At 41.1% G+C, this 24,960-nt stretch overlaps 1 protein-coding gene across 1 annotated transcript in view; it reads left to right on the forward strand.

Moving 5' to 3' along the window:
* Nucleotides 1-13,200: 13,200 nt before the first annotated feature.
* GGT7 (gamma-glutamyltransferase 7) overlaps nucleotides 13,201-24,960 on the forward strand; it is a 50,526-nt gene continuing 38,766 nt past the window's right edge. Inside the window, exon 1 of the mRNA XM_089514056.1 lies at nucleotides 13,201-13,465. Coding sequence (XP_089370182.1) covers nucleotides 13,225-13,465 — 241 coding nt within the window. The 5' untranslated portion in view covers nucleotides 13,201-13,224. The remainder of the gene's footprint in view (nucleotides 13,466-24,960) is intronic.

Genomic DNA, 24,960 nt, shown 5'->3' on the forward strand with positions numbered 1-24,960 from the left:
AGTAAGTGATTAATGCCTCTTTTCAATAAGGCAGGGTCTCAAAATGCCTGAAATAGAGTGTGGTAAGACTGATTCTGAAAACACCAGCCATGTATCCTACTATACTAGATAACTAGAGGCCAGTCTCCAGCCTTCCATTTTGAAGCAAGGTACTAGAGTGTGTGGTGGCTTCAGAAGTTCAGGGGTTCCTGGATGAGACAGATTATCTAGATCCATTTGTCTGGTTTCAGACCTGGTTATGGGGCAGAGACAGCTTTTGCCAGCTTGATGGATGACCTATGCAGGGAACTAGACAGGAAGAGTTGATTCTGCTGGACCTCTCAGCAGCTTTCAGTATCATTGACCATGGTATCCTTCTGGGTCAACTCTCTGGGAAAGGGCAAGGAGATACTGCTCTACAGTGGCTCTGTTCTTTCTTGGAGGGGAGCTCTCAGAAGGTGGTGCTGGTGGATTTCTGCTCGACTCCTTGGCCAATGGGGTAACTATTTAATCTCTATGTGAAACCGCTGGGAGATGTTGTCTGGAGCTTTGGGTCAGGGGTCACCAATATACTGTTGCTGACTCTTTCACTCATTTCCACCAAATTCAAAGAAAGCTGTTCTATGCTAAATTGGTGCCTGGCTGCTGCAATAGACTCAGTGAGGGCAAACAAACTGAACCTTAATCCAGAAAAGACAGAGGTGCTCTTGGTCAGTCAAAACAGAGATCAGGGAATAGGAACTCAGCCTGTGTGAGATGGGTTACACTCCAATGGAAACTGAGTTTACATATGAAGATTTTTGTGCAGCTATTATAGCTGCAAACCTATATTTTCAGGAGTGGTATTACTTGTAGTTACACTTCCCCTGAAAAAACAGGTTTTCAGTTTGGGGATACTCCTAGATTCAGCTCTGAGTCTGGAGGTCCAGGCTTTGGTAGTTACCAAGAGCACTTTTGCACAGTTAGAACTAGTGCACCAAATGTTCCTGTTGCTTGAGAAGTTGGATCTTGCCATGGTGGAACATATCGTGGTTCCATCCTGTTTGGTCACTGTAATGTATTCTGGTGGTGGGCTGCCTTTGAAAAGTGCTCAGAAACTTCAGTTGGTCCAAAGAGCTGCAGCCAAGTTGTTAACTGGAGCTGGCCATAAGGAGTACACAATTCCCTGGTTGCAACAGCTCCACTGTCAGCCAGTCCGTTCCTGGACACAATTTAAAGTGCTGGTTTTTACCTATAAAGTCCTATATGGCTTGGGCCCAGGTTATTTCCCTTTATGAGCCCATTAGAGCTCTCAGGTGGTATCTAGACCGGCGCAAAGCGTCAGCCTGGATACATGCTACGGTTGCCTCGGGGTGTCCTTTCCAATCCCCCCGCAACCCTACCACGTAACCGCGGCATTGTAATGGCAGCGCCGCCATTATGAGGTTATGATGGGCGCTGCCATTATGACGTCATGGCAGCGCCGCAGCTAAATGGCGTGGCGTGGATGTGACTCCTGGTGCCATTGCAGGGCGCTTTGTCGCCCTTTCAGCGGCACCAGAAGGAGCTCTGTTTTGGAGCTCCTTGCACCACGCATATCGCTGGCATGGCCTTTAAATGGCCGCGCTAGCAACACAGAGAGAAAGGGGCCGAGTGGCCCCTTTCTCCCTTTCCCTGAGGCTGTTGGGGTGTCCTTGGGGCATGAAGCCCCAAGGACACTCCTTTCCAGGCTGCGGGGAAGCGGCATTTTTCCGCTTCCCCAAGGCCAGGAAAAGCAGCAGATCGGGGCCTCTAGGGCTGCTGCTTTGGCAGCTGAGGCCCCAATCCGTCGAGGAAAGGGGCGGGTGCAGGCTGGCCCAAAGCGGCTGTCTGTATCCCACCTCAGATCATCCAGAAAAGCCATTATTTCTGTCCCACCACCCTCTCAGTTTGGCTTGGTGGGAACAAAGGAGAGGGTCTTCTTGGTGGCTATTCTCAGACTCTCTAGAAAGGCCAGGATGGCCCCATCCCTGCTGTCCTTTAGTCAGCAGGTAAAAACACTTTTTGCCATGAGTTTGTTTTAGACTGATGAGAGTTGGGCTTTTAAATGCTGTGTGATTCAAAGTTTAAAATTTGTATATCATTTTTTAAAAATACATGTTACTTTTTTGAATATGTAATGTTTTTAACTTTATAAATTGTTTAATTATTTTTAAACATTATATTTATACTTATTAAATGTTTTTGTACTGTTTTCAATTTGCTATCAGGCACCTTGAGTCCCTGTATCAGGAGAAAGATAGCTTATCAATAAATTAAATAAAAATTAAATAAATCCCCCCTTTTCTGAAATGCAGGAAGACAGATGTTGCTGTTGTATGTCTTCTGAATTTCAGTGACCCATTACAGGTTTTTCTTGGCAAGATTTGTTCAGAAGAGATTTGCCTTTGCCTTCTTCTAAGGCTGAGAGAATGTGGGTTTCCATGTGGGTTTCCACAGCTGAATGGGGATTTGAACCAGATCTGTAATGGAACATACTCACCACTATATTATGCTGGCTCTTAGAAGATAGATGGCCACTGGGTTTTTAATAACATTGCAACTAATTGCCCATTTTGATGTTAAGATAAAGTACTTTTGGTTCACATTTTAGCACAAACTGGTTGAGAATTGCCCACACTTTCTTTCTTTCTTTCTTTCTTTCTTTCTTTCTTTCTCTTTCTTATTTACAGTCATTAGGGAAATAAATACACAATCACTAGGGAAATCATATGCATTTCCTGGCTTCATAGTTTTAAATTTTGTTTCATAGCAAATATTTTTGCCCTGCTAGTTGCCCTCCCTTAACTCTATAAAACAGGACTTTGCTTACCTGGCCTGGAAGAGTTCCTATTTCTGGTCTGTCTGTTATGGTTAAGAGCCTGGATTGCCATTCTTATAAATAGCACCAAGGGTGTGCCCTGCTTCTTGCGTATCAGGACAGGACAGGACACCCTGCAGGGTGAATTTTAAAAGACAACCCAGTTTTGGCATAACTTACTTCTGATTGCACACACCCTTGATATGAGATTCATATTGCTTTAAGACCAATGCTGCAAGTATTTTTAATATGTGAAGTGCATAATCATATATGTGTGTGCTTCCTTCTTCAATCTCCCCTACCTCTCTTTAAAGGATCAAACGGGATTTTGCAACTTGACCAAACCAATCCTCTTATCTTTTGACATTACCTGAATTTTACGTTTTTGGCATACAACTGTCAGAATCCCCCTGCTAATCCGGAAGGGAATTCTGGGAGATGGGGTCCCAAAAAAGTAACATTTTTCCAGAGTACTCAAGTACAGCATCAAATGGTGCCTCTCACCTACCCAAGTCAGGCTGCATTGTATCCAAATCAAGAACATGATGCAGAGACAGAAAATCCCACAACAGGGACTTTGACCCATTCCTGGCAGGAAAGATGTAGTATGACTAAATTATTTGAACCACAATTATTGGTATGAATTAAATGGCTAACCATTTGCCACCCTTTCATAACACCCCTAATCTGCTGCCTGAGAAAGCTGCTTCACACTGGCTAATGACAGAGAAGGCCTCACCATGTATCATGAAACAGTTTGGTGTAGACATTAGCATCCAGATTAAGAATCTAGATTAATAGTTTAGATTAGTCTAGATTAATAGATTAACAAATCTAACTCATAAAGGCTACCAAATCACTTTAGGCCGAGCATGATCTTTTAGTGCAACCAGTCTTACAGCGGTGCCATGACAATAAAATGCATACAGGAGCCTCCACTGAGATCTTCAGTGGTACAGTAGTATAGAAATATAGTGAATAAAATTATAATTTGAGTTTTTATTGGTTAATAGCTAGAATATGACACACAAAGAAACAGAGCTTGACAAGTTACTTTTTAAAACTACAATTCAAATATGTTGATTTGAGGAACCCAGGATTTGTAGTCCTAAAAGTAAATTTTCTCAAGTTCTGAAGCAATGTTAAGTAGATGAACTTCTTATTTTATGCTTGTTTTGGCTGATCTATGTGCTAATTTTTTGATTTATTTCCTGCTCTGAATCATCTAATCCTCATTTTAAAGGTGTGTACTGTACAAGAAAAAAAAAATAGAGACTCTAAAATTTCTCCATGGAAACCAACATATTTGCCAGACAAAAGCAGAACTGGCAACCAGCCTCCAGGCCACCTCTACGTAGATGTGATCTCACAGAATTTGTACTTATGTAACTCTAAAAACAACACCGCACAATACCAGTTCAGCTAATTATTATTTACAGTAGCCTCATTCTGCCTAATTCACCAGAAGTGGTGCATTATGTTCCATTGAATGTATACACGATAACCTATAATTGCATCAATAATAGAGAAGTAGAACATTGAAATAGGAATATTGTGTGTACACTGAAAATGTTGCTGTTAAAAATATTATTTATTTATTCCTTTATTAGCTACACTTATATGATGACCTCCTTCCCTTCCTCCTCATCCTCCTTCTCCTCTTCCTCCTCCTTGTCTCTTTATCTCCACAACAACCCTGTGAAGTAGGTCAGGCTGAGAGAAAAGTGGTTCAGTGGGGATTTGAAACTGGATCCCCAAAGTCCCAGTTAATGCACAACTGCACTACTGTATTGCTGTATGTGCTTCACTTTCCTAATGAGATTTCCTAGCATATCCACCAACATCAGAAATATAACCCACTTCTTGCTCCATGATATATGCTGTATGTGGGGAGGGTACAACAGAACAAAGCCAATTCTGGTAGGCCATCTGCTGTTGTTTAGTTTCATAATGTTGATTCTATGAAAAACTCAACAGGGAACAGACCACAAGTTATTAGGTATATAATGAGTTCAGCCCTCCAAAAATTTTGAATTTTTGTTCCCAGGAGCATCAGCCTGCATGGTTCATAATCAGTGATTCAGGGAATAAATCCCAAACATCTAGCACCATTACATTCTAGTCATACATTCTCACAGGTGTTTCCTGTTTCCTTCTGTAAGAAAAATGCCTTATCCCATCAAAGAAATTTATTCCTTGGATCTTTGAAATTTTACTTTTTTTGGCTATAACTCTCAGCATCCTTCATCCAGTGTGGCTACACTGGCTGGAAGATTCAGGAAGTTACAGAACTCAAAAATAACTTTTCAAAGCCCTCTTCCACCTTTGGAAGGAGAGTCTCTGCCCTGCATGCTGCCTCCTGTGAATACAAGATCAATTGACATGAAGCTAATTTAAAAGCCAGCAACAGTCCATCTAAACCTCTTCTGGGAAAACATTCTAATTGGGTAGGCTGTTAGGGCCTGAGGCCAAGCACATATTGATCTCAGGGTTTACCTTTATAGATTTTGATAGTATAGTTAGTTTTCTATATACTATATTTACTGTATGAAAGGCTATGGACCACCCTTAAAGACATGGGAGTGCCAACACATCAGACAGTCCTGGTGAGGAATCTGTACTTAGTACAAGAGGCTACTGTTAGAACAGAATACGGAGAAATAGAATGGTTCCCAGTTGACAAAAGGGTCAGACAAGGTTGCATCCTTTCACCCTATCTTTTCAACTTGTATGCAGAACATATTCTACAAAAAGCAGACTTGGGCACAGAAGGAGGAGAGAATATAGGAGGAAGCAATATCAACAATCTAAGATATGCAGATGACACCATACTATTAGTAGAAAACATTGCAGACCTAGAGCAACTACTGAGGAAGGTCAAGGAAGAAAGTGCAAAGGCAGGCTTACTGTTAAACATGAAGAAAACAAAAAAGAATTACCATGAGGGATCTTAACAAATTCAAACTAGACAATGAGGACATATGGATTTTATCACACTGGGAATGATTTCAACATTAAAGAGAGATTAAAGCACATTTAAAGCATCCCGCAAATGAAGTGGAAATGGTAAGTAATTGTGCGAATGATTATCACATGCAATTGCATAAATAAATTGACTTCAGAAATGCATTGTCACTGAAATCCCAAAAGTAAAAAGATGTGCATTAATGCTTCTTTTTGACCTCTTTAATGCAGGGTTTTGTGGAATGTTGTGTGAAACCATTATGCGTAATTACGTGATTTTTCTGGGATATTCACAGGTTAAAGTACCAATCTCCTTCATGTGGTAAACTCCAAAGAAATAATAAAAAAGTTCCTATATCTTGGATCAAACATAGATCAGAACGGGGATTGCAGTCAAAAATTAGAAGAAGATTAAGAATGGGGAGGGCAGCTATGAAAGAACCAGAAAAGGTCCTAAAGAGCAAAGATACACAACTAAACATGAAAGTCAGAATTATACAAGCAATTGTATTCACCATTACCATGTATAGATGTGAGAGCTGGACAATTAAGAAAATGGACAAAAAGAAAATAAATGTATTAGAGATGTGGTGCTGGAGAAGAGTGCTGAGGATACCATGGACAGCAAAAAGAACAAATAGGTGGGTCCTAGAACAGATCAAACCTGAAATTTCCCTTGAGGCAAAGATGATTAAACTGGGGTCGTCATACTTTGGCCATAACATGAGGAGACATAACTCAATAGAAAAGACAGTAATGCTGGGAAAAGTGGAGGGAATTAGAAAGAGAGGAAGGCCACATGTTGGATGGACTCAATTAAGGAAGTCATGGGTATGAATTTGCAGAAACTGAGAAGAGTAGTAGAGGTGTCTCACCCACAGATTGACTTGAGGGTGGCTAACAACAAAATTAGTTTTCAACTGTATATTTGGTATGTATATTCATAATTTATTACAGCCTGGCTTAATGGTTCTAAGATGAGACCAGGGTAGCAGTAAATTTTAAATTTTGTCAGTATATGTAGCAACACCCCTATGGATCCAAGTACAGACAGCAGTACAGTTTTGAGTATCTTTCAGCCTATTAGAATCAAGTCTTTTGTAAAGTCATTGGATCTTGCTTGCTTAAGTACATACCACCCTCCAAATACTTTGGATTACAACAGGCATAACAAATAACAATGCATCATGGCTGGAGAAATAATTTCCTCCAGTTATTGTCAGAACTGCAGCTAAACTCAGAGGGAACACAAAAGGGGTGGCAAATTATAGCTTAGTCCCTGATAGCTGAAAAGCCTATGGGCTTTGGCCCTGAAAGCCCAGATCTACTACAGCACTGGGTGGGAGGGACACCCAAGAAACTTTGAGTATATAAACAAAAGGAAAGACAGCACATAATGGACATAACAGCACGCAGAAAACATTTCCAATGCATGACTTGAAAACAGTCTACAGTAATGCTAATAGCATATTATAAGAAAACATCATAAGAATTATACGTTATTTAAAATATCATAGGAAACAAAGGCTTAGACTTAGAAAAAGGAGGAGTGAAGAGAAGAGGAAGCAACATCAACAATCTAAGATATGTAGATGACACCATAGAAAACATCACAGACATGCTTATTTATCACATGGGACAGATCCTGTGCAGAAACTTAATTTAAACTGGAAAAAACCTGCAAAAGGAGATAGATTTTCAGATGAAAATGGAGGTTAACCCAAACAGAAAGTGGACAAAATCCATAAAACTGAGTTGATTTTCACACAACGTAAGGGTTAATTAGCATTAACACGACATTTACCCGAACGGAAAGCAGACAAAACCTGCTCCTTTTTACTTTTGAAAAAAACTGAAAGTAAAATGGAGTGGGCTTTGTCGACTTTCTGTTCAGATTAATGTCGCATTATTGCTTATTAACCCTGACATGTCTGAAAATCAACCTGCTTTTGCCGATTTTTCCAGATTTTTAAATCCTGTTTCTGTATGGGATCTGTTCTGTGTGATAAACAACTTGGGTCAATTATTAAGGCCAAAGAAGAAAGTGCAAAGGTAGGCTTGATGCTGAACATAAAAAAAGCAAAAATAATGACCACAGAGGAACTACATAAATTCAGCCTAGACAAAGATATTGAAATAGTTCCCATACCTTGAATCAAACATTGATCAGAATGGAGACTACAGTCAGGAAGTACGAAGACTAGGAATGGAAAGGGCAGCTATGAAAGAACTAGACAAGAGCCTAAAGAGTAAAGATATACACCTGAACACTAAAATGAGAATTGTCCAAGCCATAGTATTTGCCATTACCAATACAGGTGTAAGATCTGGACAGCGAAGAAAACAGCTAACAAGAAAATATACTTTTTTGAGATGTGTCGCTGGAGAAGAGTGCTGAGGATACTGTGGACAGCCAAAAAGACAAACAAATGGGTCTTTGAAAAGATAAAACCAGAAACCGCCCTAGAAGTCAAGTTGATCAAATTGATGCTGTTGTACTTTGGCTACAACATGAGAAGGCAAGACTCATTACAAAAGACAATAATGCTAGGAAAGGTGGCGGTTAATACAAAGAGGAAGACTCCATGCCGGATGGATATACTGGCATGGGAGGGTCTAAAGTTACAGAGCCTAAGCAGAGCAGTGGAGGACAGGGGTCTTGGAGATGTCTCATCCACAGGGTCGCCATGAGTTGGGCTTGACTCAAGGGCAGTGAACAACAACAACAATGCTAACAAAAAAACCAAGGATTAAGTTGTTCCCTTTCATTTATATCTGTAATGATATGACAGTGTCACAAAATGAATTTATTGTCTTCTTATTTAGTGTTCAGGAGAAATAGTGAGTTCCTAAAGTTCTTCTTGTACAATTATATAATAACTGATCAATAATAATAATAATAATAATAATAAACCCGTTTAGACTGGGTGTTCCTATCAGATTATAGCACTCATGGATGAACACTTAGGTAACCTTTAAAAAGTAAAAGTATGAAAAGTTAGCTCTTTAAGCCACTGAGCACTAGAGCACAGTTCCGTTCCAGTGTTGCAGGAATATTCAACTTCTAACCCAAATCAGCTTCTGTGTATAGAACAGGGAGAGGAAATACAATCGTATCCTTTCCCTTAGCTCAGTTTTCTTCCTGCTGCTGTTGCAATGCACTCTGCCATTTGGTGAACCTTATAATTTAGTTATTATTAGGATGTACTGTACATTCTTCCTCTTCAAACTTTAAGTACCACACAGATCCACATTACAGAAATTTCAAAGTTACTTCCCAGACTACAATTCTCTCTCTCTCTCTCTCTCTCACACACACACACACACACACACACCACCAGCATTGCCAACAATCCTTAAAAGTACTTTTTTCCAGATGTAAGGAGAAGTGTTCTAGCCTAGATGGTTTTTTTTAAAAAAAAAGTCCACAGGGATCTCCTGACATATACCTACAAAATCATTCAATATACAATACCTCCTCACCACCACCACTGTTCCCCAGCAGATAGAAGGGGTAAATTAATTCTAGAACAGTTTTATCACATAATCTGATGCTTTGTATACACAGCCCTTTATATTTAAAAAGTTTCCTTTGAAAAACTTTGGGAGCTGATCTGTTTCCAAGCGATAGGTTACCATAGTCTTTCTCCACTTGGCATGTTCCAGATGTGCTGGAATATAAATCCTGTTTGCAACACTGGATAAAGAGAGCCAGTGTGATGCGGTGTTTTGAGCACTGGGCAAGGACTTGTGAGACCAGGGTTTGAATCCCTGCTCAGCTGTGGAAACCCACTGGTTGACCTTGGGCAAGTCACACTCTCTCAGCCTCAGAGGGAGACAAAAGCCATGCTCCTCTGAACAAATCTTACCAAGAAAACCCTTATGTAGAGAGATCTTGTAGCACCTTTGAGACTAACTGAAAGAAAGAAGAAATGCATTACTTACATCTACAAAAGCTCATGCTGCCAACTTCTTTCTTTCAGTTAGTCTCAAAGATGCAACAAGGTCTCTCTACATACTAATTCTACAGACTAACATGGCTATATCTTTGAATTCTGCCCCAAGAAAACACTGTGAAAGGTTTACCTTAGAATCATCAAAAGCTGGAAATGACTTGAAAACACACAAAAACTACAACAAAAGAAGAATGAGGGTAACTAGAGTTCTGGTGTCATGTAAGTCATATTGAAGGAAACTAGGAGGGTAAGAGTAGGATAGTGTGTCATTTGTGCTGACCTAATACATTTATAATGCTAAAGACTACTTTTAAACTATCTTCCCTGAAAAGCTATTGTTGAAAGCAAATTATGCAGCAACCTTACTAAAGCTAGGTTCAGTAAGTCTGGTTGTCCTTGTTGCTTGGTAGGAAAGTGCCTGGGAGATCTGTGTCCACTGTTTTGGGTTCTCATGAAGAAATGAGACATATAAAAGAAGTTTGGAAGCGATGGGGAGTTTTTTTGTACTGCAGTTTTAAGAATCCCATGGCCAGTTGACTATGCCAGGTGATTGATTCTAAGAGCTGTAGTTAAAAAGAGTAATTTGTCCAAGGTCTAACATATACAGATTAAGAAGTCACTTCATTCCTCTATTAAATCTCTCTTGGGTTTGTTTCAAACACACCATCTACTGTGCAGCTGTTCCCCAGAACTGCAGCTGCATGATTGGCTTGGCACTCCATGCACTTATGCAAACCATGTTAATCTTCTAAAACTTGTTTAATATGTTAATAATACTTAATACGGCTTTGTTTACTTAAATTATTTTTATTATTTTAAAGTGTTTGCACTTGTTTTGTTTGTATGCCAACCTAGGCTCTTTTGATATAGGGTGGGATAGAAATAGTTTAATAAAATAAATAAATGTTTGAATTGCCTTTCCATGTAGACCCATTAGCTCATATGGGAGAGAGTGTGACAGTATCTTATTCCATGTTAATGCTGGCACAGATACACCTGTGAAGGATGTTTTACTATGGGGAACTTGTGGCCTTTCAGATGCTGAATTTCTGTCCCCATCAACCCTAACCCACTTGGCAAATGTGAATTATAATGGTCATTGGGATGGGGGGGGGGGGGTTCGGAAGGGACTAATTTTTAATTTTATTGTATTTTCTATGTATTTTTATTGTTGTAACCCACCCAGATTCCTTGTCATTGGGCGGGCTATAAATTATTATTATTATTATTATTATTATTATTATTAGAGAGCCAGCATGGTGTAGTGGTTTGGGTGTTGAGCTAGGACTGTGGAGACCAGGATTGACACACCCACAAAGGAAAAAACCCTCCAAACAAATCTTGCCAAGAAAAACCCTGGGAAAGGTTCACCTTAGAGTCATCACAGGTTGGAAATGACTTGAAGGTACAGAACAACAAAGTCATGTTGCCTGCATTTGCTGTGAGTAAAATCATCCTTAATGTAAGTCAGGATGATACATCTGTCAAAACTTCCTCAGGATCGGAAGGAAAGAGTCAACACAATTAAAAACACATAAACCCACAATTAAAATACTATCAAACTATTACAATACAATCATAAGAGTTCATACACAAATTGATAAGTCATGATTTTAAATTGACTGGATAGGCCTGCCATAATAGATGTGTCTTTAATGCTGTTTCCTGGCAGGTCATTCCACAATCTGAGGGCAGCAGATGAACAAGTCCTCTGAGAAACCATTGCCAGTCTAGTCCTTGGCTGGCTGGAGCAAACATTTCCCATAGGACCTGAGTGTATAGGATGGATTGTACAGAAGGTGATTCTGTAGGTAACCTGGACCCAAACCATGTAGGGCTTTCTACTTTGCCTCATTCAGTTGACTCCATCAAGGAGGCCATGGCCCTGAGCCTGTAGGATCGGAGCAGAGTGGTTGGGGATAAGGAGTCTTGGAGACATCTCTTTTCATGGGGTCACTATGAGTCAAGGGCAGTTTAACAAGAACAACTGAGTGAAAAAAACTTCCATAGATTTGGCATCTGAGGAAGTATACCAAGTCTACAAAAGCATACACAGCAACTTCTTTAATTGGTTTCCAAGGTGCTGAAAAATCCATCAAGAACTGGTTCTTTTCCATTTAACATCAATTCCCACAGCCTATGCCACCTTGTACACCAAGGCATCTTTCCATCCCTTAGCTATGATCCTTCTAGCCACTGGTTGAAAAAACAGGACCAAGATACCAAGAGTACAGATTTCCATTATCATCTCTAAACACAGACAATAAGAAGACTTCCCTTCCTTCCATACAGACAGGAATCCAAAGATAGGGAGAACAACAACTCCTTGTGTAGTGGAAGGATCCACCGCCTTGTTGCTCAGTGGTCATCTTGGTGCAGGTTGACCAAAAAGGTGGACAAGGCACCACAAAATGTTGGACATTCAAAAAAAATATTGCAGGGCATGACCAAACAAAAGTTCAAAACACTCCTAGAAATATCAGTTCATGCTTCTAAGTGATGGTCAGCATGGAGGACATTTTGGAATCCCTCCTGGAGAGAAGAAGCTTGAAATGTAGGACATCTCCTGGAAAAGGAGGAAGACCTGTAGTTGCCCAGAGTGGAGAGGGGTGAGCTCCTTGTACAGCGGGAGATACTCCCTTTGCTTTATGGAAATCAATACAAATATAAATTCATGCTTCTAAGTGATGCTCAATATGGTGGACATTTGGGAATCCCTCCTGGAGAGAAGAAGGCTGACATGGAGGGCATGTCCACATAAAAGTGAAAAGCACTCCTATAAATGTAATAATAATAATAATAATAATAATAATAATAATGTTTATTTATATACCGCTTTTCCAAAGTAGATCAAAGCGGTGTACAACAGGAAGTACAATACAAAGTAAAACAAACAAACAAACAAACATAACAGGCCTCTCTCCCCCTCAAGATGGTGGCTGAAGGGAGGGCTTGTCTTCTTCAGGCAGGCAGTTGGAGCTAGCCTGCCTCTCTCCCCTCAAGATGTACAGTCAATCCATGCTGAAAATGATGGCTATTTTGGAATTCCACCTGGAGAGAAGAAGGTTGAAATGAAGGACATCTCCCGGGAAGGGAGGAGGACCTCTGGTCACCCAGAGTGGAGGGGCTTCAACTCTTTGTACAATGGATGGGGGGGGGATGCTCAGCAATGCATGCTTCTTAGTGATGCTCAAAATGATGGACATTTTGGAGAGAAGAAGACTGACATGGAAGCCATCTCCTGGGGGGGGGGGGAGGGAGGAGGAGGGCCTGTGGTGGAAGGAGGGAGGCTGCCTTGCTTGCCCATTGCCCACTGGCCATCTTGGGGTCCAGGGAGGGGCGGTCCCAGCCTGGGTCCCCGCCCCCTCCCTCCCTCCCCCTCCCTCCCTGGCTGCCTCCACCTGCTCCTTTGGTCCTCTCTTTCTTTTCCGTCACTTCCGGAGCAGGGCAGCGCTGCTGCTGCTGGAGCCTTGCCTTGCCTTGCCTTGCCTTGCCTTGGAGAGGAGGATGGCGACTGCCTCAGCCCCCGGAGCCAGCAGCAGCAGCAATAGCAGCAGCGCTGCAGCCGAGAAGGAGGCCAGCCAGGAGAGCAGCCTGGGCGCCTACTCGCCCGTGGACTACATGAGCATCACCAGCTTCCCCCGCTTGCCCGAGGAGGAGGCGGCGGCGGCAGCCGGAGCAGGGGCCGAGGGCAGCTGCCTCCGCTCCCGAAAGGAGGAGGATGCCTTCCTGGGAGAGCAGGAGACCGGTGAGCCTCCGGAGGCCCCGCAGCCCTGCCCTCTCCTCCTCCCTCGCCTCCTGCGCCAGCCTCCCCAGAAGCGCCTGGCACCCGACCAGGGCCCTTCCCTGGTGCAAGCAGCCCTGCAGAGCTTCCCTCCCTCCCTCCCTCCCTCCCTCCAGCCTGGCCCTGGCCCCTTCCTCAGCCTCAGCCTCCATCAATGCTCTTGGCTTTTGGACCAGCTCCCAGAATCCCAGACTATTTCCCAACATGGCTGAGGCTTCTGGGAGAGGAAGTCCAAAATCCTCTTAAAAGGCACAGTTTGGGGGCCACTGTCTTAAATTGAGGGGCCCCTCAGGTCGTCACACTTTTGGGGGGGTGTCTCTCTCTCCTCTGCCTGCCTCCATCCCTCCTCCTTGGCTCCCCTTTGGCCGCTTGCCTTCCTCCTCCTCCTCTGCCACCAGTATTCACAGGGATCTTCTAGGGGCACTTTGGGGACCCAGAGGGAAGTTGGTCACACCAGCTTTCATAGACCTGAACCAACTTCCTCAGGTGCTAATTGAACATGGGGCACCTTGGAGTCAAAGTGGAAGAGAGGAGTTGGTCGTAGACTTGAGCCTGCTTCCTCAGATGCATCAAAGATAGCAGGCTCAAGTCTACAAAAGCTGATAGACCTGAGCCTCCTTGCTAAATAGCCTCCTACTTAAGCCTACTTCCTCAGATGTGTTGAAGATAGTAGACTCAAGTCTAGAAAAGGTCATAGACTTGAGCCTACTTCTTTCAGTTTGTCTCCAAGGTGCTCCAAGGCCCTTCTGCATATTGAGTTTCAGACTAACGCAGCAGTGTATTTGAATTCTGTCTTCCCTCCAGGGATTCTACAAGCATCCTATGCCCATGCCCCAGAAGTTGGTTGCAGGAGCTTTCGTAGACTTGAGACCACTTCTTCAGATGCAAAGGGTTCGTGGGGCACCTTGGAGACAATATGAAAGAGAGATGTTGGTCACATGACCTTTTGTAGACTTGAGCCTATTTCCTCAGATGCATCATAGCTGCATCTGTATGTATGAAAGGCTGTGGGACCTAACATTGCATGAAAAATCAAAACTTCAGTTAGTGAAGGAGATCATGTGGCACCTTGAAGACTAACTGGTGGAGGAGCCCTGGTGGCGCAGTGGTTAAATGCCTGTACTGCAGCCACTCACTCAAAACCATAAGGCTGTGAGTTCAAGACCAGCAAAAAAGGGCTCAAGCTTGACTCAGGCTTGCATCCTTCCGAGGTTGCTAAAATGAGTACCCAGATTGTTGGGGGCAAATTAGCTAACAGTTGTAAACCGCTTAGACATTGCTTAGGCGGTATGAAGCAGTATATAAATGAAGCTTGTTTGTTTGTTTGTTTTCTCAAATAGTGGGGCGTGCCCCCCAGGGGGGTGTGAGGCTCCGTAAGGATATAGTACTTATAACAATTTTATAGACAAATGATACTATTTACAGTCGCGCGGGGGGCGCGAAATGTTTTCTTCTTCCAAGGGAGCATGACAGAAAATAATTGAGAAGCATAGGCTTTCATAGACTTGGTCTACTTCCTCACATGCCAAGTCTACAAAAGCTTATTTTGTTCAGTTCTTGAGCTTCAACTGACTTCAACTCATGATGACCCCACAAATGAGACGTCTTCAAGCCCCCTGTCCTTAATCTGTTCTTAATCACAGATGCATCTGAGGAAGAAGTCTACAAAAGCTCCTTTGACCAACTTCTTCTTTCATTTAGTCTCCAAGGTGCATCAAGATCCCTTTGCATACTGATTTTCTAGACTAACATGGCTATGTCTTGAAATTCTACCCTCCCTCCTTGTACTCTACAAGCATTCCCTGCCCATGTCCCGCTTTACTGCTTTCTCTTTCTCTCCCATCTGTTTCTTCTCTCTCCACTTGACTTTCCCTTCTCCATTGTTCCCACTCCTTGCCTATCGTGCTTCTTTTCTTTCTGCTTTCTACTGGTTCCCTGGGGCAGCTTTCTCTTCACTGGAAAAAGATAAGACTGAATTAAACTCTTTTTCCCAGTTCTGCATCCTATTATACCGTAGAACTTAAGGAAGTAACTTTTTGGACTGCAGCTCCCAGAATCCCCCAGCCAGTCAGTGGCCTTGCAGTCTCAGCAGAGGGCTCTATGAGAGTTGTCACCCAAACGTTACTTTTTCAGACTCTGATATTAGTTAACTCCCATTATCCCCTGTGGACTGTTAATACCTCTTGTTTCTAACATTCTTCTTGGTTTATTTATCTCCTTTGCCCAACTAATTCCCCCAGTAATGCCTCCCTTGCTTCTTTATCTTCTGAACTCTTCCAGCTCCTTTGAGAAGGTTTAGCATTAATATAAAGAAAGCTTTCTTAGATGAGCTCTCTTCATAGTGTGATTTTCAGAAGGCTGTGTTTAGTTGAGTCTAGTTTCTTCCAACCAGCAAAGAATGCAGAGAATTTCATCCTTTGCAAAGTGTTCAGGTGAACATGGGAAGCTTTAAGTGTATGAGGATTGTGGGGCAGGTGCAACCATGATGTTTCATTGCATGCTTGCCTTCACTTCCATGTTTGTCTGGAAGGTGGCATGGAAGTATCTATGTGAGCTTGGTTGAGTGCATTGAATTCCCCCTGGAAACCTGTGCCAGGAAACCTGACACAGGAAGGTCAGGACAGAAGAGGACAACAGGGATGTTATCACCTCTGATGGTGGGCAATCCTAGTTCTGATCTCATGCCAGCCTTTGGCATGAGTTTTAAAAAGATCCTTCAATGAACAGTTCAGGGCTGTGCAAGAAAATCTGACCTTTCCCTCGTAGCTGGAAAGAGAGAAGAGGAAGGGAAAATTAAAAGAGAGAAGGGATGGGACAGAGAGAAAAGAAAGAGATGAGCTCACTTACATTTGGCCTTTCCCCCATTCATCTGCTAGCTTTGGACCCAGCTGCAGAGACAATATAACTGTGGATGCTAGATCCTGGGTTAAATCACAGAGGAAAGCAAGAAAGTCACATTTGACATTTTGAGCAATTTCTGTAATCAGTTTTATGATTGTTCAGAGAGGTTCCCTGTTTCTGCTGTTACTTCCTGTCTCAGTGGACTCTATTGTGAACACATCTTCTTCCAACTTTTGTTCAATTAGCTGGATACACTTAGTAGCCTCACTTCAGCCAGGGATCCTGTCCCATTGGGGTTCTCTATCACTGAGAGGCTTCTAAGAGTATTCAGTCAGTCAGACATTGGTCAGCTTGTGTACAGATCTTAGGGTCAGGGCTTGCTTGTGTGTTCCCTGTCCATTCCTCACTTTAAACCCTTGCATATTCAGGGTTCCTGGCATGACATATTCTGGAAAAACATGAGATTGGAAACCATTAGTCAGATAATTTTAATCCAACAAGCTCAAATCAATCAACAAATCAACATATAATTGTCCTGTCCAGGTGGGCCCTTTGCAGCGCGTCCACGACATGCTAGGGTTGTCCCGCAGCACACACCGCAGTTGCGCAGTGCCATACATACAGCATGCACAACGATTACGTCGCAGCTGCACCGCCTCTAAACGGCGCTGCGCAGCTGCGACGTAACCACGCTTTGCGGTGTCACAAACAGGAGCTGCCTTTGGGAGTTCCTTCTTTGCTGCGCAGCAGCGTCATGCAATTTATATGCTGCGGCAGTCCTGTGCAGCAGACAGAGGTGCCGAGGAGGCACCTCTTTTTGGCGGTCTGTACTCCACCATTGATTCCCTTGGGTAAAAATATGGCCTAAATCCTATTGTAGTCCTGCATAGAGTATACTCATTGAATTTATTAATTTATGTGTTGAGAGCCAATGTGGTGTAATGGTTTGAGCAGGGCTTGGATCCTGACTCATCCATGGAAACCCACTGGGTGACGTTAGGCAAGTGCAATTGTAAACCCTTCTGAAGAAACTTGCCAAGAAAACTCCTGATAGAGTCACCTTAGGGTCGCTATAAGTCGGAAATTACTTGGAAGTCACACAACAACAACAATCTATGTTTTGACTCACTATTCAGCAATAGATTGAGTGTGTCTACTCTAGCTGAGAATAATGCACAAGATGCTAAACAAAGCCACCTAACAGGCAAACTTTATCTATAGTCAGAAAATTCTGATACATTTCCCAGTATCTTCAGACCTTTTCTCTTGCTTCTTTTCTTTCTCTGAGTTGCGTCACATGGGAGGGTTATATTTTGCCCATCTAACAACTGGTTGAAAAAAGAAGCAATCAACCCAAAGCTACAATGTTTATGAATCATACATACTTTCTTTCCCTGCCTCTACTTATAATGGAGGAAGAGAAGTGAAGCATACTATTTTTGTCCCAGGGGAGACTTGTGAGTTTGGAATATCAGGAGTTTTTTATATTGAACAAAATGGTAAAATACATGGTAGGAGAGAAGAAGCATGTTGCTGTGGAACATGTGAAGAGTCTCTGATTCAGGGAATCAAAACTAATACATTAAACAGTGCTTTCTTTCATTTTGTTGTTCAACTCTGGCTTTATCACCACCACTCCTTTTCATAACTTTTTAATTTTAATTTGGTTAGTTCTTCCCATCTTGTAAATGGAGTCATGCTCATTTTTTTTTAATTCTTGTTATCACCATGTTGAATGTCTAAATTGTGAATATGTCAATAAATATTTTATTTCTATAGACCCATGGCTTATATGTCAATATTTTTACATACATTTCTTTCATATGCCTGTACATTGTTTGGTTTAAGTCATGACAGATTCCATATTTGTTTTATTGCCTGACAATATATAAAAGATCTGACTGGGATTCCATGCTAGTATTTTTTACTAACATATGTACTTCGTAAGGTGTTTTTACATCTTGAGTTCTTCCATAGTACAATAGTATGAATTGTACTATTTAATTCCAAACTATTGAAAACTATTGCACTGTCCTGTTTTGCCCTTGGGAGACTAGCCTAATTTTCAGTACAGAGTCTCATCATTTTCAAGCACTGAGAAGGAGAGAGAAGGGGAGCTTGTCTCACCAAGTCATTAGCAAAAGCAGTGGTCATATAATCCAATCCAGGTTCATAACAAAGCTTCAGTCAATCCAATATAGCAAGTTCAAAGGGAAAATCCAAAGGACTAATCCAGACAATACCAAGGTGTTTCCCAAACATGAAGGATGGTTGTTGACCATGGTGGACCAAGGGAGATGCTGGGATATTTATCGTCTGTCTGGGTCTTGCAGGTGTTCCCTGTTTGCAGCCTGCTTCCTACGTAACCACAGAGAATGTCGCTATCTCTCTTTTTCCTGGCATCTCTCTGTGGGAGTAGGCACTGTTAAGCCTGGCTCAGGCAGAGGGAAACTTTGCTCCTCTGAATTTGGTCCCAGTACTGGCTATAGGCAAATCTCCAGAAGCCACTGGAGTGGCTGCAATCCTGGCATGTCTCCTGAGCTCTCAGCCTCTTCCTCAGTTCTCAGAGGATATGCCTGGCTCCTGGAGGCAGGGCATGACACATACAATAGTACTAATTAGTATGAAATTACAGTAGCGCAAAGCTAAAATATCACTAATAATAATAATAATAATAATAATAGTTATAATTTGCAACAGATGTACTTTCACACTAATTCATACTATTGAAGGCAGAGAATCTAACATGTACATAATAAAAACATCTGATGGTACCTAACTGATGTCTACATTCTTGGAAAGAATTTGAATAATTGATGGTCCAAATTGCCAGCTGATAACACATGATAGCCTGTGGAAACCAATAATATCTGGCTCAACTATATAGACATAAATAAAATGATGTTCTCAAAACCACTTGCATTTTTAACACAATGATTACTAATTATAATAATACTATATGTTTATATAGGGCATTTGAAATGTTAAAGTTCTTATTATCTTATTACTTGTAATTAATCATAGACAATCAAATCTCTCCTGTGGATCCACACATTGGTTTCTCTGTTGAGACCTAGCCATCATTTTTGTACTCCACAATACATTTTTAAAGATACTAGCAGCCATTAATTTCCCTGGTCAAAACAAGAAACGCCTGATATACTTACCATGTTTGGGGTGAAGAACACTGTTAGTTTTATATAATGGTTGCTATTGCTTTCTCCTGCCCCTCCCTGGCAAAGTGGCATTGCTCCTGCTAATACAGCAGGACTCACTTTATACATGACACTTGAAAAGGTTTAGAAATTTCTCTCCTGCTGTTGGTGCACGAAAGAGGGAAATGCAGTTGCAAATGTACTTGAATATTAACTGAACTATGTAGTAGGATACATTTCCATTTGTGTTTCAGCCTTCCTGTATCTCCTTGTTACCAGCCATTGTAATTGAAGTTTATTTTAAATCCCCACCCACCTACACACTGCTGCTGTTTTTGCCATTTTAACCCATCCTGCATGAGCACATATGTCTTTCTGGTCACAAATCTAAAGGAGCAGCATGGCTTTAATGCAAGGGTGAGAATCATGCAGCCCTCCACGTATTGCTAGGTAATGGAGAAAGGGAGATTGGACATTATCAGATGGTCACCAACCAAGTCATGATGGGATTGCATCCATGTATAAGCACAAGGTGGTATGGGCCAGCCTATAAACAAGGAAGCATTTGCACTAGTTGGACAGGAAGCTGTGACAAAATGAGTAAAGCATTACAGTCGGCCCTTCTTATACACGGATGCAAGCATCCACAGTTTGAAAATGTTTAAAAAATGTATAAATTTCAAATATGAAACCTTGATTTTCCATTTTTTATAAGGGACACCATTTTGTTATGTTATTATATTTAATGGGACTTGAGCATCCACAGATTTTGTTATCCACGGGGGATTTTGGAACCAAACCCCAGCATATAACAAGGGTCCACTGTATATGTGACTTAGAATAAAGGGTTGAACTAGATCACTCTAGTGGTGTCCATATACCAGTGCTTGTTGCTGGACCCTTGACTGCCAGTTTCTGGTGAGTTTCCAGGATAGAAAAACAACGTAGCCAATGGGCACAAATATGGTACTGTTCCTTGGTACACTGTGAAAAAAATTGCTGGATTCCCCACAATAGATAACTTGAGATGCTCTGCATGACTCTTCCAACCTTACAATCCTATGATTCAAGATCTTGCCTAAAGTTTTGAAATATTTGTTAAAATGCAAATACATGCATGATTTGAGCTTTGATTAGCAGACATTGGGACAAAGATCAGAACAACCGATGTCTAGCTTTTCAGAGACTGGCATTCCAGTGTGTTAAACACTTTTAAAAGTACTACAGTTGTTGGAGAAGACTGACATCTGATAGTGCCCTAAACCTGAAAACCGAACATAGTATTTTTATTGTCAGAGGGCTTTTGTCTGCTTTATTATACATTAATGAAAACAAGCTGCTAAATATTGTCTGGGAACTGACAGTACGTTATATGCCAGCATTGTTATTTTCTATATTAACGAAAGCATGGCAATGCTATTTTGTATCACCATTAGTTAATTACTATGCTCTGGGGAATCCAAAATTCTTTCTTGTCTTTGAAAAAAATATGCATTTTAAGGGGAACCAACCTTAGATTTTCATTTTCTCCTGAATGTTAATATTTTTTATCTTTAAAAAACTCTTTGTTATGTTCACTACTAGAAAAGGTGATCTGAGAATTAGTTTAGCTAGGACAGAAGTAAAGAAGATATATTTGAGACAACTTGGTTACCATTTCTTATTTATTTTATGGACGTTTAATTCCATGTATTCTGGAGCAACTAGAAGTCTAGCAAAACAGATTCATATACAATGTACTTGTATGTATGTGTCTTGAGGTCACCTGTCACCTTATGGTGACCCCATACATTTCATAGAGTTTTCTTAGGCAAGGAGTACTCAGATGGTTTGTCATTTCTTTCCTCTGAAATATAGCCTACATCACCTGGTATTCATTGATGGTCGCCCACTCATGTACTAAACAGGACTGACCCTGCTTAGCTTCCAAGGTCAGACAGAATCTGGGGCCTTTATGGTATTTAAGCAGGGTACTGTATTATATTGTAAATTATTGAAACATGCACATTTTATTTAGAAACAAAAATGTATGAAGGCTTCATGTAAATATAATTTAATACAAATTAAATGCAATCCAAAGTACTTTTCCTCATGAATTCATGAAAAGATTAGTCCAAGTCATGAAGCTTTATTGAACAAAGATGGGTTAAATTTAAACATCTTGGATGAGTTTGATTTATGTCATAGTACCTGAAGACTAATTTGAAGAAAGCAAATAAACAGATTAATTTGTGGGGGGGAAATAGACAATTGTTTCAATTGTTCATCAGAACTGGCAAGTCAATGCAAGGGATGGGGCAGTGTTCTTACCTCATCTTGAGCAGAGATGTGGCATGGCACTCATTTTTCTGACCAAGAGGTTCAAAAAGTTGCCAAACACCATTTTTTCAGCTCCCAAACATACAATGAGCATTGTCAGATGACAATGTCTTGGCCATCTGTTTTGTGGGAGCACCTCCTGCACACCCCTGAACTGGGGAATTGAGATTCTACGATGCATCAATAGAAGTACAGGGTCTAGATCAAGGGAAGTAATAGTACCACTCTGTTCAGCTTTGGTCAGGTCTTACCTGGAATACTGTGTCCAGTTCTGAGCACCACAATTCAAAAAGGATGTTAACAACCTGGAGTGTGTCCAGAGGACAGTGGCCAAACTGGTGAAGGGTCTGGCAACCATGCCCTATGAGGAGAGATTTAGGAAGCTGGGAATGTTTAGCCTGGAGAAGAGAAGGCAATGAGGTGATATGATAGCCCTGTTTAAATATTTGAAAGGATATCATACAGTAAATGGAACACGTTTGCTTTCTGCAGCTCCAGAGACTAGTATACAGAGCAATGGATGCAAACTACAAGAAGAGAGATTCCATGTAAACTTTAGGAAGCTGTTCGACAGTGGAACAAACTCCCTCAGAGTGTAGTGGAGTCTCCTTTTTTGGAGGTTTTTAAACAGAGGCTGGATGGCCATCTGTCGGGGGTGCTTTGATTGTGAGTACCTGCATGGCAGGTTGCCAGGAAAACACAGTAAAAGTGTAGTACTCTGTTTTAGAGCCATTCCATTAAACAACATTTCCATTCGATATTATTTCGTATTCTCCCTATAACCTTCCCTTTTTTAAAAAAAACTGTATTAAACAGCGTAGGCTCTAGTGAAGTCAAGTGTTGGGTAAATTTATTTTGCAGAGCATCCTTTATTTTTTGAATCACAGTTCATCTTTTGGGATGATTTAAAAGAAAAAAATGGGTGTAAAAAAGGAATTGACCACTTCTAGGGAAGTGAGTATTTCAGGGATCTCATACCGAATATCTTTCATGTCTGTAATCAATGTGGATTGTAATCCTAATCCATAACTGATCTTTGTCCATATGGTTGACACTGTAGGACAAATGTGTAGTATGCAAATTGTAAATTTCTTAATCAGAGAAGATACTGTATTAGATCAGAACCTCAATGAGTTACTTTTTGGTCTGTAACTCCTAGAATTCTCCAACCAGCATAGGCACTGGGGGATTCTGGCAGTTTAATTCTGAAAAAGTAACTTCTCCAAGCTCAGCATAGCAGTAACTATGTATTTATTTCACATAGTTCTCATGGGCATAATACAGTTCAAAACAGGTACAATGTTTACTTGAAGTTAGTTCATGAGCATTATTGACAGAGTTGTAAATTTAAAAACTGATTAAATAATGTAAAACAACAACAACAAACCTGCAGTCCAACAAGGTCCCAGATCCAGTCCCTGCCTGCTGTAATTAAAATATCATTTTTGTATTGGCCACCTATATACCTTTGGAAAGCAAAGACATCCAGAGAAAGGCCTCTAATGTTAATTCAGTGTGTGGGCAGCCATGCTTAGGGAAAGTGAGCCTTTAATTTTATATCCTAAAAGCAAAGGGGCTTTAAATTTAAGGACAAATGCTTTGAATAGTGTTCAGAAGTGGAACATCAGTAAGCAGGTGCAAAATTGGTGTCATAAAATCAGTAGGATCCCTCTCAGCAGCTTAGCATCTCTGTTCTGGAAATGACTGTATTTCTTACAAGTCTTCAAATGGAGACCCACATAAATACACCACAGTTAGCAAGTCCTGAGATTACCATTCCATGAGCAACTATGGTCAGAATACCTTGATGTAAGAGTGGTTGCAACTATCGCCCTAGTCATAGATGCTGAAGGATCCTCCATGCCACTTTGGCCTCCAGTGAAATGGTTTATATATCAACTGGCACTTCCAAGCTGCAAACTCCATCTTGGGGGTAGGTGTTATCTCATCTGAAACATGTGGAACATCCCCTCCATAGTCAGGCAAACCACCTACAAATAGGACACTGATCTTCTTGGGACTGAGTTTCTCTTCAGTTCCCACAGAGCAAGGGGACAAAGCATTGCATATTTTCACCTACTTCAAGGATGATACTGGGGATAACAACTTTACAGCTTAGAAAGTTACTTCCAGTTAAGGCATACCCCAAGTTAGTTACTATTATAGATATGATTAAAATAACTTTTTTATTTTCCCATTTCTCAAAAATATCTAAAATAGTTGCTCTTTAGTTATTTTGCTGATGTGTGCCTTCAAGTTGTTTTCAATTTATGATGATCATAAGGCAAACATATCATGGGTTTTTCTTGACAAGATTTGTCCAGAAGAGGATTGCCCCTCTCAGGCAGAGAGAACATATCTTGCCCAGTGAGTTTTCATGGCTAAGTGGGGATTTGAATTCTGACCTCCAGAGTTGTAGTCCAGTGTTCAAACCACTACAGCATGCTGACTCTCTCTTATTTTTGAGCACTGAGCATTTTTGAGTTATTTTTGAAAATCCAAATGTTATAAGCTGTTGAACTGTGGTGCAGTCCACTTTTGTCCCATCCACCTAATTGTCACCTTATATCCACAACAGAGCAAAAGACAACACAAGCCAATGTTTCAACCATTTGACCATCCTCCTCCACTCCTCAATGATGCAACACGATAATGGAAACAATTAAATTATACCATAAAATAAATTAGGTTACCCCTTGTTAACTTACAGTTGTGATGCATTGTAGTTATATTTTTGTTTTTGAGAAAATATTTACAACCAGCTAGTTCATTGTAACTAGTTACCTCCAAGCAATTACCACAACCATTTTATGCATTGGTCAAGTGGCAAACTACAATTCCGAGAGGCTTGGTTTTCTATCTATTGCAGTCTTAAGACTGTTGACAGGGTTAATAGGAAGTCTGTGTAATATGACCCCATAACTGGCACCTGAGCCTGAAAGCTTTCTGAAAAGCTCGGACCATGCAGAAAAGCAGTAAACTCATTGGAAGAAGCACACGTTTAATACAAGTGTCTCATTATATTTGCTTCAGAAGAATATTAAGAATTCAGGTTTGTGCCAGTTTCAGCAATAAACTCATTGGAAGAGGTACAGATTTAATACATGTTGTCTTATTGTATTTGCTTTGGAAGAATATTACGAA

The sequence above is a fragment of the Sceloporus occidentalis genome, unplaced genomic scaffold, assembly GCF_023333645.1.
Source record: "Sceloporus occidentalis isolate IW3139 unplaced genomic scaffold, rSceOcc1.0.p SCAF_3, whole genome shotgun sequence".
Classification (NCBI taxonomy): Eukaryota; Metazoa; Chordata; class Lepidosauria; order Squamata; family Phrynosomatidae; genus Sceloporus; species Sceloporus occidentalis.